Source organism: Cotesia typhae, unplaced genomic scaffold (assembly GCF_013202065.1).
Source record: "Cotesia typhae breed Kobodo isofemale line unplaced genomic scaffold, CoteBio_Ctyphae contig_23, whole genome shotgun sequence".
In the NCBI taxonomy this organism is placed as follows: Eukaryota; Metazoa; Arthropoda; class Insecta; order Hymenoptera; family Braconidae; genus Cotesia; species Cotesia typhae.
The window spans coordinates 4,296,415-4,320,444 of record NW_027423729.1 but is presented as its reverse complement, the minus strand read 5'-3'; the positions used below and the strand labels follow the sequence as shown (position 1 = coordinate 4,320,444).

Here is a 24,030-nt window from a genome sequence, read left to right as displayed (position 1 = left end):
GTCGACGTGTATCAGGATAGCCGCATTCACGGACGTTGATCGGCTCGACAGAGATCCTGAACGAAATTCAACGAATATGATAGAACGAGATAACTACTATTCTACCAGGAGGTACATAACAATACTACTATACAATTGTAGAGGACGAATGTGGATGGATGGATAGATGGATAGATGTTCAATCATGATGACGATGACGATCCATGATCATGATGATTATGATGATGACTACGTTGGTATTGTAGAATTAAACGTACACCAGATTTCATTTCAAATTGTTCAACTCGACATTTTCCTCATCAAATATTGTTTTGACAACTTTTTACAGCTCCCTTTATTATTTTTTTTTTTTTTCACTTTTTTATTTTTTTTTACGTTCGTTACTAACAGCTTCGAGCTTCCCTTCCGCCCACTATTTACGGATTATCGCTGGGTGCTCTGAAGTAAATAAAATAAATCAATCTGGAATATAAAATCAAATCACCGTAAAAAAGCAATATATACAATTTTAAAATAAAAATAAAAAATAAAAACAGTAACAATAAAAATAAAAATAAAATATACACTACAACACCTGATTTCAATAATTAGTCGTCGGAGAAGCATACAGTCGCTTTATGGATATTGATTTTTAGCATGATCATCAATATTAACAGACGAGGTGAATATTTTTGAAGCCCAGTGTTTTCTCGTGGTTGTATGCACACGATACGACACCCATAGTGTTCTATATATTTAAAGACGTACCCTTACGTATACTTAGATGCTTTTTATATCGATTTTCTCGAGTAAAATGTTCTGCTGCGGCAGGTGCGAGGTTTACCATAGCATGATGGTGTTTACAGGGGGTAGTAGAGAGGACTACTACTATATATTGCTCCTCCTGCTAACTTCGTTGAGGGTTTCCTTACTTTTATATCCGTATTTCCTTCACTCTACCTAATACCATCTCTTTTGATATTACATAGCATATAAATATACGTACGTGAGTAATCTATGTGGCCCCATGTATATTAAACTAGTCAGCATAACAGTAGTTAGCAATACCAATGTATTGGGGTTTGGGGTATTATATTATTCGAGAGAGACCATGAGTCATATTACTTGCACATGACTGGATGAATAGAGCCAATGTACAAATGACAGAGATAAAGAAAAGGGGACATTAACCGGATTTCCCGAGGACACGTCATTGTCATTTTGGGTATCTAAGACAAAAGTACCAGATAAATTAAAAGGATTCCTTATCATCGATAGATGTATAATTAACTTGGTTATTTATTAGTTTGTTTGCTTTTCTTCAGAAGAAATATATTTAAGTTGTAAATAAAACACATTGTATTTTATTTAGCAAGTCAAATAGGGTCTTGTCGCCATACTTAGCTCGTCATGGTCTCCAGTTTTAGCTCTCAATGGCCGAATATTCATGTGTTTCTTCGCCGTTTAAACGTGCTCGAGACACCGGAAAAGGGTTCAACACGATTAATCAGTTTTAACCGCACCCGATCTAATGGAAATAGATGAAAAAAAATTTTATTTTTAGTTATAAATGATTAGAAAATATGATAAATTAAAATATGACGCTGCATTAAATAAAATACTTAGACTGTGTAATGATTAAATGTTAAATAAAAATGTATACATTGGTAAGTTTAAAGCAGCGTGTCTTGAAGAAAAAGGGAATCGATCCAACACGTTTAGTTGGTGGATTTCACGTCAACGAAAAAAACATCAGTGAATTCAAACCATATGTCTTGGTTACGAAATTACTAAAGAGTAAGAAACTTTGGAGTAGAAAAAAAATATATATTTAATTCAACAGAGCATTTGCTCCTGATCACGTTACCTTTTATACGGGATTAAGTCACACACTCTCTTTTCCTCTTTAACTATCTCCCGTACTCTTGTTCTCTTTCTCTCTCAATCTTCTGGCACTTGGTTTTTTTTTTTTTTTTTTTTTTTCGTTCAATCAGACAACTATCACAAGCTATCACTGCAGCGACAATTTAAACGTCGCGTTATTCACGTACCCGTAGACGTGAATTATGAAGATTGTTTTAATAAAACCCGTATGTTTTAATTTATCGAGTTAGTTACGACTATTTTAACTCAATCGTGACACAGTGGAACACTGAAATAAGCTACTCCGTAACGTTTCACGATTGTAATATTGTAACTCTACAGGAGCACGGGTATACTTCGACACAAGGGTGGTGTTTCACCAGAGAGACACACAAGAGAGGGGTGACCCTGGCCGGCTTTGCCAGGTGGCGCTGCAGAGGGCTGTTTTATATATATGTGCTATAAGACACCCCAATATTCCGCGATCACTTTTTACTACCCTGTCAACACGACTTTTATTACATGAGGTGGTAGCACAAATAATCTAAAAAAGGAAAAAAAAACTATCGTTATTATTCTTATATTATTCAACGATTTCCGCTAAATTATTCCGCCAATTAAATCTTAGATTTTAATTATTATATAATGAACGAACTAAACTAAATTATACTCATTTTACAAAAAATTGTTAATAAAAGTTACCTGTGTTGAATTTGAATTTTACGCGGCCGGATACTGAAGCGCTATTTATTCAAATTAATTTATTTTTTATTTTTCATGTGTATATATTTTTTTTTAATTTAAAAAATAAAATAAGTTTGTTATATATGGAGTAAAAATATAACAGTTTTTATTATAAAATAATAAAACGAGGTTTGGTGGTTAGTACAAAAACCTCATTTATTTTTTAACAATCTGGATAACATCCTCATCATTCATTATATGTTGAATACCCACTCGTTGAGGCGAATACTTAGTACTGGTACCCTGTAATTGAATAAATAAATAAATAAATAATAATAATAATAATAATAATAATAATAATAATAATAATAATAATGACAATGAGTTTTATAAATTAAAAAAGAATGGTTAAAAAAAAAAAATTACCCAAACGAGACAATATTTAAATTGAGCAACGAGAGTACGATGAATTGCATGGCAAACATGTTCAACAGTAACTCCTCTTCTTAAAATTAAACAATCATCAAAATCTGGAGGTTGTCCTGGTTTCTTAGTGTACACTCTGATCAGTGATAAATATTCCCATAAAATTTCCAGTAAATAGTCCAAATTTAATTTCATGTTACAACTGAAATCACAAACAAAAATTTTATTGTTTTATAATACAATCTTGTTACTAATTATCAAATTTAGTTAATAGTACATGATTTAAATACTGACCTCACTACGACACTATTAGGCTGCCTAGCAATTCTGTCAACTTCTTCAATAGAAATTTGATCAATCTTATTATAAACATAAAGGCAAGGAAGATAAACTCTGTTAGCATTGATAACATCGATTAACTCGTCGGCAGTGCAATCCTCGCGGAACAATACTTCAGCGTTGAATATTTTATACTCGTGAAGTATCATTTGAACGAGCTTCTCGTCGCATTTAGTCAACGGACAAGTCGAGTTGAAAGATAAACCGCCACCCTTCTTTATTTTAAAGTAAATATTTGGCTTTCTTTTGTTCAGCCGAATTCCCACAGACTCCAACTCTTTCTCCAGTAATTGTCGCTGGACATCTTGCTTCGTTGCGTCCAACATCATCAGTACCAGATCTGCTGTTCTTGCTACAGCTATTACTTGCCGTCCTCTACCTTTTCCCTGAAAAATAAAGTGTCAATAATAATTACAATGACTTTTTAAGCAAAGTAATTATAATTAAATAGTTAAACTTACTTGAGCAGCTCCTTCAATGATACCAGGTAAATCTAGGAGTTGTATGTTAGCACCCTTGTACTCAATAACACCGGGGATGCAAGTAAGTGTCGTGAACTCGTATGAAGCTGCTTCAGACTGTGTATGAGTCAAGGTGTTCAGCAATGTTGATTTACCCACAGAAGGAAAACCGATTAAAGCAACTCTGGCATCACCAGACTTCAACACATCGAACCCTTCACCTTTCTCTGATTTTTTAGAAGTCGGCTCCAAAAGCTGAGATCTGTACTTAGCCAATTTAGCTTTTAGCAATCCAAGATGATACTCCGTTGCTAATTTAAGTTAACAAAAAATTAATATATAATTTTTTAAATAATTAATTTATTGTTGATAAATAATAATAGTTCACTAACCTTTGTTTTTTTGTGTTCGAGCAATTTCTCGCTCAATTTCACCGATTTTTTCTAATATACCCATTTTTTTATTTTATTCAATTAATTAGATGTACTTAGATAATAATTTTTAATTGTCTTACAATAAATTTGGCTATTAAATATTAGTTACTGAACGTCTGTTATAAAAAGAGGTGTATCAAACTTAACCCTAATAATTAGAATTTGATATGATAGAAAATTCTTATTGAGAAGTGATAACTAGCGACATTCGTTTTAAAAAATTACTTATTGTGAATTTATTGCAAAGTTGCAATGGGAAAATTAAATTGTTGTATTTTATAAAATACTTTGTTTAATATATATTCTATTTCTTAATATATTAAAAAAATATTTACAAATATTTTGTATGCATTTTTAAGTTATTAAAATTTCTACAAGTTCATTATTTTAATAATTTTTTTTTGCTTTAATTTATTTGTTAAAGAAAATTTGTTAAAGAAAATTAAAATAATTGTGAAGTGACAGTTAAATTTAATGTCATAAAAACTTTTTTTTTAAATAAATAAATAAATATTAATAAAGAAGAAATAATGAAAAAAAAAAAAAAAAAACTGAAATAATGTAAAAAAAATATTTGAATGATTTACTATTTTTTTCCACAAAATTTTTATCTTTCAACAAGAATAAAAATCAAGGGCCATCTTTTACATATGTTAATCTCTATGTGTTAAGTGATGTCATCCCATGTAGTTTTTGTGCAAAATATTATCAGTTGATAAGTAAGTTTACTAGCAGTGTAATAGTGCATTAAAATGGACACTATATTGGTGTTTCCCAAAATTTTATTTTATTTTCTGCTTTACACTTAATTCTCAATGTTTATTTTTGAGGAAAAGTTCACTTACTAATAGTTATAACTATTGGATTAGTTAAAAATAATTTATTGTGCAGCAGCAAATTTAATAATAATATTGAGTATACATGTAAGTATGTAATGTTGATTTAATTCTATAACTGATGTATTCATGGGTTGAATATCATATTATATTGAATGTATATTGATAGGTTACGTGGAATTCTTTACGTATGACTTCATCTCTTTGTGTTATTACAGATAAGGTAATGCTGTGGTATTTAAATTGAAATAAAATGGCATCAAACGATCAGTGGCCTCCTGTAACATCATCATCCCTTGGAAAAGGTCAAGGTGGTGGTAAAAAAAATGACAACAATAAAAATAATAACAACAACAACAATAAAAACAAAAGCCAACAGCAAATGGTAAGTGATCTTGTCATAGAAATGTTCCAGAGTACACTAGAGCATGATGTGATACTATCAATCGCTGAAAATTGTAATTGGGATTTACAATTCACAATCGATTCTTTGATTACACTGTCAACGACTGTTGAGGATCAGAAAAAACAAACTGACGAACCAGTAATGTCAGCGACTGTTTTAAGTTCAGACAATCACGCTAATTTATCAGTAGATTCAACTACCTCGGATGAATTATTACGCATGAATGAGGATGAGTTAAAGCAGCAGCTTGAGGGATTCAATAAATTTGAACAATTAAAAACAAATTCATCGAAAAATAGGATGGATTCTTTTCGTGATAATATATCTAAGTTAGATACTCGTACAGCAAATGCTGCTGCTAATGAATCTCCAGTCAAAGTTGATGGCAAGCGCATACCAAGTTCACCGTGGAAGAAACCCATAACTCCGTGGAATACTGCCGGTGACTCGAAGAAAAAAAATGACAGTAGAGTTTGGCAAAGTAATTCTAATTTTTTGTCAACTAATTTTTTCACAACTAACAATCCATCTCAGAATTTGCAGAATAATTATTTTTATCAAATTTCTTCAAACCCGCAGCGTAATCAAGATCAGCAAAAAGCTACCAAGTCTAATAATAATAACAACAAAAAAACTAATAAAAATAACAGCAATTTAGTAAATAAACGCACTGATTCTGAACTATGTGGCTTGAAGGTGCGCTATCGTCAATCCGGAACTGAAAGCAGTTCTGAAGACGATGACGCAGATGTCGTCGTCGAGAAAGAATACAATGACTATGATAGTGTGTCTAATATTCCAGTAAATGTATCACAATTTTTAGCATTAAATACTCAACCTAGTACAGTGAAGCCAATGCGTGTTAAGTCACCGGCGAAAAGTCCGCAAAAAAATCTCCATGACGCTACAGTTGAGAAAATAAAAGCAGTTATAGCTCGCGGGGATAAAATAATAGTACTTATGCGTGGTCTTCCAGGAAGTGGAAAGTCTACCGAAGCTAGAAATTTAATATCCACAACTTTAGCTAAAGATCCGTCAATTTATGTATTCAGTACGGATGACTTTTTTCAATTGCACAATCGTGGAGTTTACAAATACGACCCAACAAAACTGAGTGAAGCTCACTCTCGAAACCAAAATCGGGTTTTAAATGCCATGAAATCAGGCAGAACTCCGATAATTGTCGATAATACTAATCTTCAAGTCTGGAGAATGCATCCGTACGTTATAATGGCTGCTGATAATGGTTATATAATAGAAGTATTAGAAACAAATAATCCGTGGGCTTACAATGTCAATGAGTTGGCTCGTAAAAATATCCACGGAGTTTCTAAAGAAAAAATTCGTATTATGCTTGACAGATACGAAAAAGGAATAACTGGTCAGAAGCTTATGGATATTTATTTACTTAAATATCCAAATAACTTTAACCCAATCATAAAAACTTCGACGCAGTCTCCAACAATAAATAGTACAAAAGATGAAGTTATTGTTGAAAAAAAATCAACAGATCAGCGTATTGAAGATAATAAAGTTGTTCAAGATAATAAAAATTCTTTCAGCAAATATTTGCAGAGCTTGGTGCTTTCTGAAGTCTTGCCAGAATTAAATGAAGTATCAAAAATAAACATTGAAGAACTTGGGAAAGAAAAAACAGATGGAGTGAAGCCAGATGACAGTCAAATGCTTCAACCGTTGGGTGCAATTGGATCTGAGAGGAAGAATAGCGTAGTACATTTAGATCTGATTAGTCCAGTACGAGAAACTGATGAAATTGATCGCGAGGTAAATGATAATTTTAATATTTTACCACCTTGTTGGGACTTTACTTTGTTGTTAGATGGAAAGACACTCCATAGCAATCATCTTCAAGAAGAGTACTTCTATGAAAAGCCTAAAGGATCTCCAGTTGACGCTGACGAAATCAGAAAGCAGGATGAAGAATTTGGTAAAGAAGGTAATAGTGGCAAAGTCAGTCCTTTGTTTACGGAAGAAAAAAGCTATCAAGAATCCGAGAAAAGTTGTGATGGAATGGAGGATTTTATTAAAGAATTAGCGAAAGAATACAATGAAACAAGTGGGTTTGATGTCAAAGAATCGACTGTATTTATCACGGAAATTATCGACGACGAAAAGTTAAGTCAGTTACCTGACAATAATACCGACTCTTCTGATGAAGTTAAACAAGATTGTGTTGATACTGCTGGCAATGATGAGAGTGAAGAGGTCGACAAGGAAAAAGAAGATGATAATAGTGATATTAGTGATAATGAAGAAGAATTACATACTTCCGACGAAGACGTAATTGGGCATAGTGAGTCCGAAGAGAAGATTTCTTGGCCAGGCATAGAATATCTTAATATTAAATCTGAATTTTTAGACGACAGTAACGACGATACCATTGGAGACGAGAGTTTGAGTGACGATGATGCTCGAGAAGCATTAAAAGAATCAGCTGTAATCGGAAATCCCGAATTAAACGTACCTAAAGACAAAGATGAAGAAATAATAAAAGAAACTATGAAAGCTCCGGTTACATCGACAATTGGATCGATATTTTGTATTATTAAAACGTCTATTTTAGGAGGAAGTTCTGTTGGAGAAGCGAGTGTTGATAGTAATTTGGAAAAAAATTTCCAACTGTTGGAAGATCAAAAAGAAAAAATTGAAGAAAATTCTGAATTACTTGATTTAGAATCAAGCGATAAAGAAAAAATCGACGAGCTAGTGGAACAACCTAGCACTAAGGAATTAATAAGTGAAAATCTTGAAGCTTCAACAGCTGCTGAAGAAGACAAGGTAGATAATATAAATAGTATCAACTGGAAAGAATTACCGTTTCCGTTGGATGATGTGCCGAGTATGAAATTAATTTTGGATGAGAATTTAGATAAAAAAATTATATCGACAAATGATGCAGGTACCAACACATCCTACTATGACTTTAACGTTTTGTTTGTAGGAGGAACTGCTGACGCGAATTATCGTGTCATTGACACTTTTAATAGATTTATCAACAAGGGAATGCCCTTGGTTCAATCAGAACGTCCGCCAATCAAATTGATGCTCGATAAAAGCTCAATGACCGATGATATGCTTAATCGTGATGTCGAGGTGCAGCAAGATAATACATCATCGAGTATTTGTCAACTGGTTAATTTGTTTCCTAACATTCCGCGGGATTATTTGATCGATATATATGAAAATTTATGTCATAAAGATTTTAGTTGGACAATAGATGTTTTGTTGGACGGTATACCCCAGGATGTATCTATTGAAATGCGTACAACAGAAGAAGAAAAGAATGAAGTTGAAGATTTGAGCTCCAAAACCTCTACTGCAGAATTATTTGATTTGTTTCCTAATAAAAAAATAGAAAAAAGTCAGGAAAATTTACAAAAGACTTCATTGAACGAAAATTTAAACGAAGAAGAAAAACAAGCGTCTGTATCAAGTGAGAAGAAAAATGAAAATGATAAAGAAGAATTTAGGTTACAAGAGATTGAAAGTGAACTGAACAATAAAATTGACATTGATATGTTTGACGATATTTCCTCACATTCAACAGCGTCTACCAGTCGTACAGACTCTATAGAAAATGAAAAGTCTTTCGGAGACGAGGAAACTGTTGAATTGAATCTCGGGTTTGATGGAATCCGTCTACTGGAAAATTTATTCAACAATCCTGAGTTTCTTATCCTGGAAGGTTTCGTGCCAGTTGTTCAAATTAAAAAATCAATGGCTAAAGAATTGTATGTCTTATGGGTTCAAAGTATGTACACGCAATTGACTTCTCGGCACGAACAACTGGATAATATGATTGCTAAAGATGCAGAATATGCGAAAAATTACGAGAAACAATTAAAACTCGAAGAAGCGTATGCTTCTTCAAAAGAAGTCTCCTCAAATTTACAAGAAAGTATAGATCCAGAATTAGCTTTGAAATCTTACAATGACACTGTAAAAGAAACAGTTATCGAAAATTCATCAGATGACGTTATGTCTCAATTGTCAAGGCAAACGCTTTATAAATCATTGCCTGGTATAGATCCGAAAACTCTAGATGAAATCTTCAGTGCTCACGGTAATAATTTAAAAGAAACTATTGAAATAGTTAAAGCCAGTACTGGTAGGTCTATTGCAGCCGGTGTTATCAAAGAAGAAACTTTTGTTGACAAAGTTAAAGCTAATATTAATAATAATAGTAGTGACAAGAAACAAAAAGCAAGAAGTGTCACTCCGACTATTGCTATGAGACCATGTTCGAGAAATTCACCTACAATTGAGAGTAAAAATGATAAAATTAAAGTTCTTTCGGATGTTGATAGAGCTAAACAAGAAACTCGACGTCAATTTTCATTACAAATTGAAAATTTCAATAAAGCTGCTGAAGCTTATCGCCGAGGGTGCCCAGCAATTGCTGCTTATTATTCACAAGTTGTAAGTATTAATTATTAGTTTTATTAAGTAAATATTTACAAGCGTGGTCAATCATTTAAATTTTCATTTTTTTTAATAAAATTTCTATTTGGTTTTATTAATATATATATATATATATATATATATATATATATATATATATATATATATTTTTTTTTTTTTTAAATACATAAAAAAATGAACAAATAAAAAAAAATTGACTATCATAATTTTAACAAATTTTCAAAAAAATTTATAAATTTTTTAGAAAATTGTGATATTCAACTTTTTTTTTTTTTTTTTAGTAATAATAATTATAAATTATTAATAATAATAATAATTAAAAAATATTTCAGGCACGACAACATGCCAGATACAACAAAGAAGCTCGGGCCGATGCGGCAAGTGCGATGGTCGAGGCACAAATACTCGATAATGAAGATATTCTAGATCTTCATTATTTAGTTGTTCACGATGCAATTATTGCTCTGGATAAATTTTTAGATTACCACATAAATAAACTTATTAAGAATAATAAGCGCTATGCTATTGTATATATTGTCACGGGACGTGGTAGTCGAAGCACCAGTAAAATGAGCAGAATCAAATCAGCAGTTTCACGAAATTTAATCAATCGCAATATTCGGTAATTATCCTTTATTTTTAATAAATCTAAATTCATCCATTAATTGTCGGAGTAAATCAATAAATTATTTTTTTCAGGTTTTCAGAAGCAAATCCAGGCTGTTTGAAAGTAACTCTGCATCGTAAAAATGAAACAGACTGAACAGTACATACGTCTGTGTTCATTTTAAATAATAATAATCATATTAACAGTAATAATTAAAATAGTAATTTAAGTGAGTAAGTTTTATAAAAAACGATATTATTTTAGTTTACATAACTTTTTTGTTGATTTAATAATCAACTATTTTATAACTAACGGAATTTTTTTGTTATAAAATTCGATGCGAAATACTTTATCAAGTATCGGGTTGAAAAAAATTCACGGTCTATTTGTTTTTTTAAGGGTAAACATAATTAGAAATTTAAAAAATATTTTTGGTTTTGTAGTTTTTTATCATACGATGCGTAAAGCAATATTAAAAAAAAAAAAAAAAAAAAAAATAGTTTAATTTATTAAATTTTATAAAAGTGATTAAACTATAGAATGAAAAATATATATTCGTTAGAAATGCGTGTAATTTTTTATCATTGTTGGATTAACATTCAAGTGCCATAAAAAATTTTTTTTATGAAGGCTTTAAATGATATTGTGTCGAAAAAAAATATAAATTTTCTTTTCTTATTTTATACCAATCTAATGTTCCATCAAATCTTCAGCTTTTTTAAATTGTTACATGAGTATTAAATTGCAATAAATTTATGATATTGATACAATCATTTTATAGTCCTTTGCCCCGTAAACGTCTAGCAGGTGGTGCTTTTTTAGTAGTTAAAATTTTACCAAGGGATTTAGTAGTTTCATGCTTAGCAATTTTTTTAGCTGGGCTTTTTATGTTGGATGATCTGGTATGGGGGAGTGTTACTCTTGTTTCTGTTATAGTAGCTAATCGAGTTTTACGTTTGTTATTTTCAAGAGTAACATTGTGTTGAGGTGCTGAGATTGTTGGAGCAGCTTGGTGTCGGTCAGGAATTGATCTCTGAATCTGAGGGAGGTATCTGAAAAATATTTATAAAAAATTTTAAATGATAATTTTTATTTCTTCACCATAAATATTACTTACGTAAATCGACTATCATCGTGTTGATCTTTAGCATGATGGATGATCTTCGACCGGAAATTCGGATAAAAATTACGTTCTTGAAGATTATACTGCGGAGTAAAAGTACAAGGAATTTGTTTTCGAGTTACTCTTGAAACATCGCCGGTTTCACCAGACACATTGATATTAATTCTATTATTATTATTCTTAATCAACGGTAATTTACAGACACTAGCTTTTGATCTAGGTGATTCTAACGATCGTTCAGTTCGCGTTGTGTAAATACTTTTTCTCCAGGACTTTTCAGTTTTCATCCAAGAGTCATCAGTCCTCTTTGACGAATGAATCATGTACAAAGTAGTTTCTTCTTTAACCTTATTATTTAACTTCGAGAAGCTAGACTTGCTGGCGTAGTTTTGACGACTTGGACTTGAATTAATTGTCCGCGATCCTTTGGATGTTATTTCTTCCATCACTTTAGGTCTTCTGGTACTTAACGGCTGTATAATCAATAATAATTAATACCGCATAATAAATACAATAAATAATTCTTAAATTATGACATTAAAGTTAGCAGTCACTTGACCATTTTTTAGATTTATTTAACAAACAAATTTGTTTCAAAAATAATTTTTAAAAAATTGCATTTATAATTTTTTTTTTCATTTCTTCTTTTCAATTTTCATCTCTTATTTTTTTGCCATAATTTATTTGTTAGAAAAATTGTCAAATATCTGCTAAATTAATTTTTATTAAATTATTTACTTTGTATCGACGACGTTTCTCTGATGCAATGTAGCTAAGAAGAACTGGATTACGCCATTGACAAGAGTCTATCGGGGGTAATGTGAAGCTACTAGTTTGTCTAGGTGGGTCACTTTCTTTTAGATTATTGAAGTATCTGTGGTCCAGCAATCGCTTAACATTACTTCTATTTTCAGGATCGTAGACCAGCATCAGTTTTAAAAGCTCTTTGCCTGTTTCCGTTACGTGAGGCAGCAAAACCGTGAATCCTGAGCCATTTCCTTTGTTAGGAAAAAAGTACTCACTATTCCGAGAATTATTTCTACAAAAATTTAATTGATTAATTACTAAAAATAAATATAAGTAATTATCTTCAATATTGAAGATAATAGTGAAGTTAGCTGACGTATGATGTTTTCTAGGATTTCCTTCAACAAATAAATTATTACAAGAAAATTCCACTTGTAGATGTGTCAAAGAGTTATTGTTATTATTTTTTAAAAAATGTTTTTTTTTAGTAGTAATTTATTTGTTGTAAAAATCCAAGATATGACAGATTAAATGTCTGCTAACTCCAGTTTCAGGATTGAAGACATACAATCGCCGAAATTTAGCGATAACTCGAGCATGAGGTGTCCCCAAGATCGCGTGAATTTTGGCTATTTGGTCAATCTCATTAGACCCAGGAAACAATGGCTTTAATGACAACAGCTCGTAGAAAACGCAACCAATCGCCCAAACATCCATTTTGGGACCGTAAAACCCGTTGGTCAATAAACACTCCGGTGATCTGTACCATCTTGTTGATATGTATTCAGTGTATGGTGGCTTGCTGTAGATTCCTCGAATAGAACCCAGATCACCGAGTTTCACCAAGTCGCCCTGATTAATGATTTAATTTATCAAAAAAAAATCTAAATTACTAATCAAGTTTTTTTTTAGTAATGTGAAATTATAATACTAAAGTTAGCCGAAGTTTTTTTCATTTATTAAATTACCCTGATTAAAAAAAAAAAGTATTGGTTTTTATAAAAAAAAATTCTACAAATTTTTAGATGTCGGCTAACTTAATTATCACTGTGAAATTGAGGCTAATTTTAACTTTGGTCAAATCACAAAAATTTGCTCATCAATTGACATCTTTTTTTTTTTTTTTTTTTGGTTTAATAATCAATCATACTAATTAATATTTTTTTTATTAACAAAAATGAGCCCAAAAAATTAAATTAAATATTAAAAACACTTATGATGCTTAAGGTCAATTGACGAGCACGTATTTTGTTTGCTTCACATCACTAATTGTTACCTTCACAAGAATATTTTCGGGCTTAATATCACGATGGAAGATGCCATGCTTGTGCAAGTGCTCAAGTCCTCTCAAAAGCTGGTATAAATAAATTTTAACTCTCTGCTCAGACATAACACGATTCTTGCGGCTTTTTATCAGATCATACAGACTCATGTTCATTAATTCAAAAATTAAAATTACTCTACCAGTAATGTGATTGCTAGTTCAAGTAAATAATTTTAGACAAAATCAACTTTAATTGACAATTGATTAATGATACTAAAATTAACAAATATCTTTTTATAACAAATAAATTGTGATAAAAAAATATTTTAAAAAATTACATGTGAAATTTTTTTTATAATAATTTAATTGTTATAAAAACCTAAAAAATTTTTGTATGTCTGTCAATTTTAGTATCATGTTAATGAAAAAAATTTTTGGACTTACTAATGTGATTCAATCAGGTATAAAATATTTGGATGTCGAGTTATTTTCCTCATTACTATTACTTCAGAGCTTTCAAGCATTTCATTCATCCTAAATTTTTCATTTATAATATTAATCAATTAATATTTAATTTTTATTATTATTAAGTATTGATAATATTTATTCTTACGATGAATAAATTTTTTTTAATTTCTTCCCAGCGTAATAAGCGCCAGTTATCCTGTCCTGACATTTCAATACTTCGGAAAATGAACCTTCTCCGATTTTTTGTACAACTTTATATTCTGAAAATAATTATCAAGTCATCGATAAACATTACTAATTAATAAAATAAAAATAAGAGTTAATAATATAATAAAACGTACTTTTAAGAAATGACGTTGACATGATTGATAAATAATTTTTCTTGGTTTCGTAATGAAACCACCATATCATTCAAAATTATACATAAATTATTGATTGTTTATATATCTTATTGAGGCTTTGAGGGTAAATAAAAACTATGAAGAACTAATTATTTATTTTTCATAGTTATCTTCAGGTTGTAGAATAAATATAACAGACGAATTTTTTTTTTTTTTTTTTTTTTTTTTTTTAAAGATATCAATATTTTTAGAAATTTACTTTAATTAAAAAGGTAATATCGATTAAGTCGGTTCTTGATGAAAGAAAAATAAGTTTTAGCAATTTGGAAAAAATTCTTATGGAATGAATGAGTTTATTCAAAAATTTACGGAAGAAATAATAAAAAAAATGGGTTTGATATTTGAGAATCACTTAAATCTATTGAAAAAATGGATTACAAGAAATGAAATTCTTAAATAAAAGAAGAGAATGAAGAAGATTAATAATTCTATCATCTTGGACTTTAAATATGTTAATTAACAAAAAATTAAAAGTTTCAATAAGATATAATTGGGTGAAATCAAAAATTAATACTAAATTTTTTAAATAATAAAAATTAAAATAAAATTCGCAAATATTTTTAAAGATAATACATTGATATTATTTTAAATTTTACTGTCAAGTAAAAATATACAATTACAACGGCACAAATACAGCACCAACTAGACTATAATTTAACATATTAGTAATAATTATATATATTTATATTTAATAGTAGTTAGTGAGTAATAATAAATTTAAAGTTAAAAAAAAATGTTTAAACGAATACAATAAGCTGCGCCACGCACCACTCCTTTTTTTTTATCTTTCATTTTAATAGTTTGCAAGTTAGATGTTGCGATTATTAGACTTATAATTTATAATTTATAATTATACACGACTGATTTCAAATTTCATTCTGTAACAAAAACAACAGATTTTAATAAGTGACGTTATATTTTTATCAGTATAATCTGTTAATGAAATATTATTGTAATTTTTAATACAATCGTCGCGTTAATGACAAAGATATTTTATTAATATTAATAAATCTTAATAATTTTTAAATTTTTATTTGCCTTATATACTTATATATTTATTAACATCTTTAATTTATAAATATATAATGCAATATACTTTATAGATATTTTTTTTTTTAGTTATTTAAACAATAATTAAAATAATCCTTATCAAGTTAAAAGATAAATAAAAGAAGAAATTAAAATCGATAAAGGCCATCTAATTTTTAACGCATTTACAAATTCGTTTTTTTATTTATTTTATTTTATTTTTTTTTTGAAAAGTTATATACTAACATCAAATTGATAAATTTAATTAATAACTATTGAAATTATTTATTTGTGATTAATTTTTAAAAATCATTGTGATGGTACAGAACACTTTGCCGAAAAGTTGACAATGATGGTAGTGGAGTGGTGCGGGCTTGATAATAATTTTCTAGTATCGTGATATTCTTCTCAATATTTTCCAGTGTAAATCATTATATGATATAAAGTCTCGTTATTTTTATTATTATCATAACGTATAACAATATATAATCATCTAATTTGTTATAATTGTAATTATTTATGAACAGTACCTTGCACTTGTCACTCAGTTTGAGCGCAAGCGCGAGTTTTCCATCGCTGCTGCGGGCGTGCAAGAGACAACACGTGCGAACGTGAACACAGGAACCGAGTTGACAATATTATCAATCTTCACCATTTTATTTAGCTCATTTTTAATCAATTATCAATTAAAAAATAACAAGAAACGAGAAATAAAAAAAAAAAAAAAATCAAACCAAATACACCTCAGTTATTAAATTAAAATTTTCATTTCATTTTAATTAAAATTAACTAATTAGGTAATCAATTTCTTTCATGCATAATTCAATTATTTGAGGACCGTTGGAATGACAACGCTGAAATTATTTATAGTTTTAAAACAATACGTATAAAATATTTATTTACGTTCTTTTTACTTTTTTTAGTTTCAATTGAGCAACTACTTTTGCACAATTTATTTCTTCATTTTTCTACTAGAAAAATATAAAATTATTTACAATTTAATAAATTATTAATTATAATTATAATAATTTTTTCATTCTTTACCAGCGAAAATAACTTCGCTGTATTATACCTTCTACGACTGTGTATAAGATTGCAAATTTTCTGTACAAAAACATCTAAACAAAGACTTATTAAAAAAAAAAAAAAAAATAATAATAATAATAATAATAATAAATATCAAGTTGATAAAGTGCTCAATAAATCTGTTGTCTTTCCATATTAATATTTAAATTATTAATAAAGGCAATTGTCAAACTTGAAAATTAAATATTTTTAGCTAACATAGACAATAATTAAATGTTATCAATTTGTACTGACGATTATCTTTCAAAGTTAATTAATTATAAATATCTGTATATAGGTCCTGTGTTCACCATTACAGCAATGTTTAAGCAGCAATTATATTTTTAATTATACTCTCGAATACTTTCAAATACAAACGACTAGAACGTTTGTCATTACGTCAAAATTTAATTATTCATTTTACTTTACGTTTCATCGAAGTTTTAAATTTTTCTAAGTATTAATAAAAATAAAAATAATGATAATAATAAATAAATTTAGAAAAAAGATAGAAGAATATTTTTCTAATCGAGACTCACTGGATTCACTGTTATTTTTTTTTTTTCCCACCACTCCAAAAACCAGCACTTCAACTTCCAATGTTCATATTCTAATATTTATCATTTTTATCTATTCACTTCGTGCATTATTAAAATCATTTTAGCTCTTATTTGTTTTATGTACACCGTAATAATGGATGATAATTTACAAAAATTAACCCTCTCAGGCCGGAGAGATCCAATTACTTTTTAAGTCTCTTACTTTGGTCACTCTCAACATCCCAAAAGCGTATTTAAACTTGGAAAAACTTGTTACAACATTTCTTCCGATGGTATCACCGGCGCATCACTTTCATTCTGAATCTCCATGGATTTTGATGTGTTTTCATCTTCAACTGATGAATGATGTTGTTCTTGTTGATGATGTTGTTCAATTTTTTCTTGATGCAACTGCACTTCTGGCTCGGGCTGATCTTGCTGGTGCTGGTGCTGCTGCTGTTGTTCATGATGATAATGTTCTTGCTCGGGAGCTCGATCAATATCTTGAGGTTGATCAAACTCATGACTCTCAGGCGCATCATGTTTTTCAAAGCTTTCAATATCGAAATTATTTGGATCATTTATTGTTAGCACATGATTCATCTCAGGATTCTCATGGCTAATATCAACATCTGCTTTAGGAGGTTGTAATTCACTCAATGAATCTTTTATCGTCGATTCATCAGGATGTTCATCAGCTCCCTTTGAATTATCATTGTCAGCAGTACGATTTTCTTCAAACATTTTCTTGTTTTCTCCAGACTCTTGCTCAGATCTTGCAGCTTCAGGTTGTTCTTGTGGCAGTGGACTAGCATTTCCCCATCTAGATTTTCTGTTTCTCGAATTTCTGCTATCACGGTCACGGTCTTGATGCTTGTCACGACTCATATGACCTTTATTATCTCGTTGGTTAACGTGATTTTCACGAGTGTGTTCATCTGGCTCATGTCCATTGTTACCTTCCATACTAGCCCAGACGGGCGGTAGTGGTGGTGGTACAGCATCTGTATTTCTCCAAGGATCTGGAAGTGGAGGTCCTGGTGGTCCACCGAAAGGTGGTGGTCTTAAGTGGGAAGACGGTGGACCACGGTTGTCGTCAAATGGTCCCCTGAAGAAAGCTTCGCCTTCACGAGGGTCAAATGGACCTCGCGGACCAAATGGTGGTCGCATGCCTGGCCTCATTCCTCTTGGCCCCATTCCCCGATGGAAAATCGGAGGACCTGTGACAGAATAAATTTTAATGACGATTCTTGCTATCACAATATAAAAAAAATTAAATCATTAATCAAAAATCAATAACTCACCGTGACCTCGCGGACCCATTCCGGGTCTCGATCCGAATCCATCAGGGCCCATTGGGCCTCTAGGACCTCGGGGACCCATCGGAGGGCCAAATCCAGGTTCCATGTGCCCGAAGAAATCTCTTCTTCTCGGATCAAAATCGGGATGGTCCGGATGAGCTCGCGCGTCGAATCCATCAGCCATTCGTGGATCGAATCCGTCTCTTGGCCGTCTGTCAAACTCAAGTCTATCTGGATCGTATTCATCTGGATGTCGTCCACGGTGCTCAGCACGATCGAAGTCATCTCTTCCCATACCTAGGCGGTGATCAAAGTCATTCGGACGAGGACCTCCATGTCGCTCGAAATCATCTGGAAAACGTCCAGCGTGCATTCTGTGATCTGGAAATTCGTCCATAGGTCCTCTGGGACCACCACCACCACGAGGGCCAAATCCAGGACGATCACGATCACCTCGTGGAAAGTCGCGATGATCTTGAGGCCCTCGAAAATCTGGGCCACGTGGTCCAAAGTCTGGTCTTTCACCAGGTACACCTGGGAACTTCGGAAGGTCTAACAACGACGGAGGGCCATCTCCGGGTCTACGACCACCAGGGATGTCTTCAAAAGGCGGCGGTCTGTCGCCTCTGTTATCCATGTTGCGCTCACTGCGATCACGCATGCTACGATCCATTCTGTCATCCATCGGCAGAGTACCATCAGCCAATTGCCGTAATCTATCAGCGAGACTCATTTTATCTTTTTTGGGACCCATCTCTGGTTCCTGAAGAAGTCCAACGCCCGAACCTGGCAACGGCATCGGACCGTCATGAGGTCTCATGTCTCGATCACGATCTCGCCGATCATCTCGGTCGCGATCTCGACCATCTCGTCTTCGATCACGACCTCTGTCTCTTCCTCGACCACGGTCTCGTCCCCGATTGTCATTTCCATCTCTGTCAGCTCTATCACGCTCACCTCGATCTCTTCTCTCACGGTCTCTATCTCGATCCCGATCTCTGAAGTCTCGCTCACTATCTGCTCTGTCATTCATGTTTGGAGCTTTGTTCATAGCTGCCAGCAACTGGTCACTCAAGTTCGGCTTATCTTTCGGAGGATTTATGGAACTTGGAGGCATAACGTCTTCCATTTCAACATCCATATCCTCGGAGTGCTGCGATTGCATCGGCATTTGCATTGGTGGTGGTGGTGGGCCCACATTAAACGGTTGGCGAAGCATTGGAAGATTTGGTAGATTAGTTTCTCCCGTAGGAGGTGGCACACCCATCGGCGGTACATTGTGAGGCATGCCTGGTGATTTAAATCATCAATTAATTTCGATGATTTTTAATATTCAAGGAGGTCTAACTGCTTTATCATATTACAAATTTTAATCAAATAATTTTAAATAAAAATTATATTTATTCATTTCAATATAATATGTATTTTTAAACATAGCATATACAATCTGACCTCCTTAACATAAAAAAAAAGCTGTAAGGTAAGATACCTGTTGAGTTTGATTTATCTGACGGTGCAGCTGGTGCAGGAAGTGGAATTTGAGTAATAAGACCAACGCCGACTCCAGCGCCAAAAGGAGAATTAACTTGTTGTGTAAGCATCGACGGCATCATTCCCGGAGGACCCAAAAGCCCTTGCATGTTTGGTGGAGGTACTCCAATTGGTACATTTGGCATTAAACCATGCGGCATTTGTAAACCCATAGGAGGTCCAAGCATACCTGCATTATTAACTGATTGGAATAAAAAAATAAAAAATTAAATATCTTTTTTATGGTTATTAATAAATGCAATATTTTTTTAAAACAATAAAGAGAAAACCTACCAATTGTTTTATTAAATTACTTACGTGGAACTCCTGTCATAGGGAATCCTGGTGGCATCATTGATAGTTGAGCACTGGTAGGTGGCATCAAATTAGTTGAAGCCGTTGCTCTGATTGGCGGTGGCTGACTTGTGTCAATCATAGGCTGCTGTTGTGTCCCTGTTGACGGTGGCATTACGTTAACAATTCCATCAGTTAACGTTGGAATTGGAGCACCCCCTATTGGTGGCACTTGGATTGCTTGCATTCCTTCTTTAGATCCTGAATGCTTCAGTTTACCTTAAAAAAAAAAAAAAAAAAAAAATAAGTTATTGCTAACTGTGATAAAATAAAAATGATAAATTTATTGAAAAATGTTTTGTGTTAAGCTTGCTTGACCAATAAAAAAAGTCGATAAAAATTAGATTGGCTTAAAAGCTTAAAGATACTATTGCAAGTTGGTTCAAGATACAAACGATTTAAACAACGCTTAATGTATCTAGATTAAACTTGCAGTTTTTTTTTATTAAATAACAAAATAAACTTAGCAAAAATAATGTTACCTTTCAGTCTTGGAGGTAGCGTGTCCTCGTCAATCATTCCACCTTCTTCAAGCATCTCCAATTCTTGTTCAGTGATATTATTCAATTTATTCCATGGAATATAACTAACACCAAGCTCAACTTCCCAGTAATCTTTCCATTCTTTGCCTTTAACACCTTTCCCCGGTGCCCAAGCTAACGTGATGGCTTTGCCTTGCATTTTATGATTTTTAAGTTTAGTCAAAGCTCGATAGGCGTCTTGTCGCCTATTCATACAAATAAAAGCACAGCCTCGTGGTGAAATTAAGTCAATGCTGACGATATCACCGAGCTCGCCAAATGTATCTGACAATTCTTCTTGATGTACAAGCTTAGATAAATGCCCAACCCAAAGCGTGGTACTGCATACGCTCATTTTTTCCCTCTCAATTGGCGGCAATCCACGTTTCCTTCGTTCGCGTTCTTTTTCTCTCTCTTCCTCAGAATTCTTAGCGCGAGTCTCTTCGCGCTTGCGATCACGCGACCGGGATCTCTGTCGCCGTGAACGACTCCTTGACCGGGATTTTCTGTCTCGATCCCGATCTCGCCCACGATGACGAGGTGACCTGGACCTGCTGTGACGTCGGAAACGATCTGGAGATCGACTCTGAGATCTGACAGAATCCAAATTAACTATTTCTACGCTACTGCTGTCACGTCGTGTCTGCGTCGACTGATAATCCTGGGAATCTTGTCGTTCATCTATCAGAGGACTCTTTTGGTTTGAGTGTATCGGCTGCCGTAGTACTGAGGTGGATTGAGAAACAAATGCTGGTGGATATCCTGGTGGTGGCTGACTCATATCCTGCTGCATTAAATTCGATACATTGCTGTACGTATTGTGCTGACTTGGTTTGAGAATATCCGAAGGTTTTAGTTCACACTCAGATGCGAACGGAAGATTCGGTACAGTTTGAGCGAGGTGTTTGTCAAACTCATCTTCTTGCTGCTTCATCTGTTGAAGTTTACGCTTCTTTTCTTCCATTTCAAGCTGTGCTGTCGCTGCGTTGCCTTGCATGGTCTGCTGTAACGTTTGTAACTGTCTTAAAACCTCTGGGTTTGTCAATAATAGTCCCAGACTCTCTAGATTGCCGCTTGTTACTGCGTTGTGTTGATTACTAGCGGTAACTGCTGCAGCCGGTGAACTTGCCATCATAACATCATCATCTTCCTCTTCCCCATAATCAAAATCTAACAGTTTTTTGTCAAATTTAACAGAACTTGGAGTATCATTCGATGCTTCTTGTTTCTTTAATAGTAACTGCTGGAGATGTTGAAGCTGATCTAAAAATGAAGCGTCAACTTGATTAGCGCCCGACTGACCGAGTAATTTATTAGCATTAACCATATTGGCAGTCTCTAATTTAGTCTGTGCCAACCATGCAGGATCAATAGTCTTAGCAGAGAACATTTTTTGATCTTTGGGTGTGTTTTTACCACCCGGTGGTGTTTTAGTTATAGAACCAAGATTACTTAAATTATTACCACTAGTATTTAATGCTCCATTAGAATTAATCGCTTGCTCTTTGTGAATAGGATGATTTGGATCAGCAAGATCGAATAATGGTTGAATAACTTCAGGTTGAAATACTGAATTTTTCTGCCACAAATTTAACACACGTATCACCTTGCTTTTATCCTCTGGCGGACATTTCAATAAATTCAAAAATGTTGTTTGCATATTTTTAGCAAATCTCGGTGCAAATACATCCTTTTCAACGCCGAATTGATGCCTAGACTGCCGCACGATAGAGTCTATTACATAAAGACCCGGTACTTTGTACTCTGGCTTACACTGCAAAATAAATAAATAAAAAACAATAAATTAAAAAGTACTATCATCAATATCACACGATATTATGAGATTGTAAACAATAACTTACTTTTTGTATAAATTTTTCTACACTCTGTACAACATGCTTGTAAAATTTGATGGCTTTTATCGCGCCTCTTGTCAGTGAATTCATCTTAGCCTTGGATATCGGCGGCTTGACATCATAGAGAGCAGACAGCTGTAATAAAATAAATGATAAATTAGTATCAGCCATTAAAATTTAAACTTAATGACATCAGTCATTGAACCTAAACATTATTAGGTAATCATATTTATAATATTTACTCAAATAAATAAATAACTAAATATTTATAAATAGATAAAATTATAAAAAGATTTTATAGATTATTATGATCAATAATCAATCTGTATATTTGTATTTTACACGGCATCATTCATGTTGAAAAAAAAGAGGGAGGGTTCACCCTAACACGGTGACCTCCAAAATATAATAATGTACAGAAGTACAGCGGTGTATCCATTACCTCTCCATTAAATGCCTTGACCGCATCCATTGTTGATTTGTTATTGTTAATACTTAATAGAACGTTTTGTATTTATATTCAACAACTAGTGTAAAACACAACAGTATTATTTTCACTAATCATCGCTATTTCTCATCGTCGACGCACTTTGAGTAAAGACCATGCCACTCAAGATGGCAGACTTTATTTCCCAGCGTGCAATGGGCGACACTCTCAGTTTTTAGTTTCTGCTATGGATATTATCTGGTTGCCCTAACTGCCGCACAATACTATAGTTAGCCGACGTTCTTAATTTTTTTATTATTTTTCATTTATTAAATTATAACAGAAAAATATTTTTTTAAAATTGCATATGTAATTTTTACAATTTTCTACATGTGAAATTTTTTCTTTTCATTTTTTTTTTTAATTAATTTTTTAATAAAATAAATTATTAAAATTTTTAAATGTCAGCTAACTTAATTTTCATAACTGCCGCTAGTATTATATACTCCATGCAATGACACTGAAGTTGGCAGACATTAAAAATTATTTTAAAATTTTGTGATAATGCAATTATTAAAAGAAAAATTAATTAAAAAGTTTCACGTGTGAAAATTAATAAAAATTACAAGTGAAAAATTTTAGAAGCATTTTTTTATTGTAATTGATTTGTTATTGAAATTTTTAAAATTGACAGCTGACGGCTAACTTCAGCATTATTCTATGCATCTTAAATAATGATGATGAGCTAACCAAGCGCCGTTATGACGTCACAGATTCATTTTTTATTTTTTTTCACATTATTTATGAAACAAATAAAAAATAATTTTATTATTTATAAAATTACATAACAAGTCACAAATAATTAATTATTGCTTTTTTATATTTAAAAAAAAACTTCATGACAATAAATTTAATAAACTATTTTTT

At 32.1% G+C, this 24,030-nt stretch overlaps 5 protein-coding genes across 14 annotated transcripts in view; 1 reads left to right on the top strand and 4 right to left on the bottom strand.

Annotated features, from left to right (window-relative positions):
* The window catches only part of LOC141524813 (uncharacterized), a 29,615-nt gene extending 26,945 nt beyond the window's left edge, over positions 1-2,670 (bottom strand). For 8 of the 9 annotated variants that reach the window (XM_074238902.1, XM_074238904.1, XM_074238905.1 and 5 more), the window contains exons 1-2: positions 2,545-2,670; positions 1,847-2,386 (exon numbers count right to left, since the gene is read on the bottom strand). The gene's annotated coding sequence lies outside the window, so the exon portion shown is untranslated. Of the gene's footprint in view, positions 1-1,846; positions 2,387-2,544 lie in introns of those variants that run through there. The other variant, XM_074238906.1, reaches the window with a different exon arrangement.
* Positions 2,671-2,675: 5 nt separating this feature from the next.
* On the bottom strand, positions 2,676-4,330 carry LOC141524815 (developmentally-regulated GTP-binding protein 2). Its single transcript, XM_074238911.1, has 5 exons — positions 4,145-4,330; positions 3,753-4,063; positions 3,247-3,677; positions 2,953-3,154; positions 2,676-2,829 (listed from the first exon to the last, which is right to left on the bottom strand). Exons 1-5 carry the CDS (start codon positions 4,206-4,208, stop codon positions 2,743-2,745), a joined length of 1,095 nt encoding a protein of 364 aa, XP_074095012.1. The 5' UTR covers positions 4,209-4,330; the 3' UTR covers positions 2,676-2,742.
* Positions 4,331-4,954: 624 nt separating this feature from the next.
* LOC141524811 (uncharacterized) lies at positions 4,955-11,234 on the top strand. The gene is made up of 4 exons (XM_074238899.1): positions 4,955-5,109; positions 5,241-9,868; positions 10,204-10,493; positions 10,571-11,234. The coding sequence occupies exons 2-4, from the start codon at positions 5,276-5,278 to the stop codon at positions 10,632-10,634; spliced, it is 4,947 nt and encodes a 1,648-aa protein (XP_074095000.1). The 5' UTR covers positions 4,955-5,109; positions 5,241-5,275; the 3' UTR covers positions 10,635-11,234.
* A 7-nt stretch (positions 11,235-11,241) lies between these two features.
* Positions 11,242-14,694, bottom strand: LOC141524818 (uncharacterized). The gene is made up of 8 exons (XM_074238918.1): positions 14,422-14,694; positions 14,226-14,340; positions 14,057-14,146; positions 13,625-13,826; positions 12,917-13,200; positions 12,340-12,640; positions 11,596-12,074; positions 11,242-11,530 (listed from the first exon to the last, which is right to left on the bottom strand). The coding sequence occupies exons 1-8, from the start codon at positions 14,489-14,491 to the stop codon at positions 11,254-11,256; spliced, it is 1,818 nt and encodes a 605-aa protein (XP_074095019.1). The 5' UTR covers positions 14,492-14,694; the 3' UTR covers positions 11,242-11,253.
* A 361-nt stretch (positions 14,695-15,055) lies between these two features.
* On the bottom strand, positions 15,056-23,292 carry Isha (Insulator su(Hw) mRNA adaptor). 2 transcript variants are annotated; one of them, XM_074238901.1, is made up of 8 exons: positions 23,119-23,292; positions 22,683-22,811; positions 22,285-22,594; positions 20,782-22,083; positions 20,264-20,518; positions 19,905-20,147; positions 18,419-19,705; positions 15,056-18,334 (listed from the first exon to the last, which is right to left on the bottom strand). In XM_074238901.1, the coding sequence occupies exons 1-8, from the start codon at positions 23,146-23,148 to the stop codon at positions 17,388-17,390; spliced, it is 4,503 nt and encodes a 1,500-aa protein (XP_074095002.1). In that variant the 5' UTR covers positions 23,149-23,292; the 3' UTR covers positions 15,056-17,387. The 2 variants fall into 2 exon arrangements, with proteins under 2 accessions (XP_074095002.1, XP_074095001.1); XM_074238900.1 differs by having other exon boundaries at positions 20,782-22,594.
* Between the last annotated feature and the right edge of the window lie 738 nt (positions 23,293-24,030).

Coding starts and splice junctions, on each gene's coding strand:
- Isha (XM_074238900.1), bottom strand. CDS start 23,148: ATGGATGCGGTCAAGGCATTTAATGGAGAG. Junction 22,812..23,118: donor TCAAGGCATTTAATGGAGAG/GTAATGGATACA, acceptor ATTTTATTACAG/CTGTCTGCTCTCTATGATGT. Junction 18,335..18,418: donor AATGGGTCCGCGAGGTCACG/GTGAGTTATTGA, acceptor ATTCTGTCACAG/GTCCTCCGATTTTCCATCGG.
- LOC141524815 (XM_074238911.1), bottom strand. CDS start 4,208: ATGGGTATATTAGAAAAAATCGGTGAAATTGAGCGAGAAATTGCTCGA. Junction 4,064..4,144: donor TCGAACACAAAAAAACAAAG/GTTAGTGAACTA, acceptor AACTTAAATTAG/CAACGGAGTATCATCTTGGA. Junction 2,830..2,952: donor TTAAATATTGTCTCGTTTGG/GTAATTTTTTTT, acceptor ATTCAATTACAG/GGTACCAGTACTAAGTATTC.
- LOC141524818 (XM_074238918.1), bottom strand. CDS start 14,491: ATGATATGGTGGTTTCATTACGAAACCAAGAAAAATTATTTATCAATC. Junction 14,147..14,225: donor TTAAAAAAAATTTATTCATC/GTAAGAATAAAT, acceptor TGAAAAATTTAG/GATGAATGAAATGCTTGAAA. Junction 12,641..12,916: donor ATCGCTAAATTTCGGCGATT/GTATGTCTTCAA, acceptor AAATTTTTGTAG/AAATAATTCTCGGAATAGTG.
- LOC141524811 (XM_074238899.1), top strand. CDS start 5,276: ATGGCATCAAACGATCAGTGGCCTCCTGTAACATCATCATCCCTTGGA. Junction 9,869..10,203: donor CTGCTTATTATTCACAAGTT/GTAAGTATTAAT, acceptor AAAATATTTCAG/GCACGACAACATGCCAGATA. Junction 10,494..10,570: donor TTAATCAATCGCAATATTCG/GTAATTATCCTT, acceptor TATTTTTTTCAG/GTTTTCAGAAGCAAATCCAG.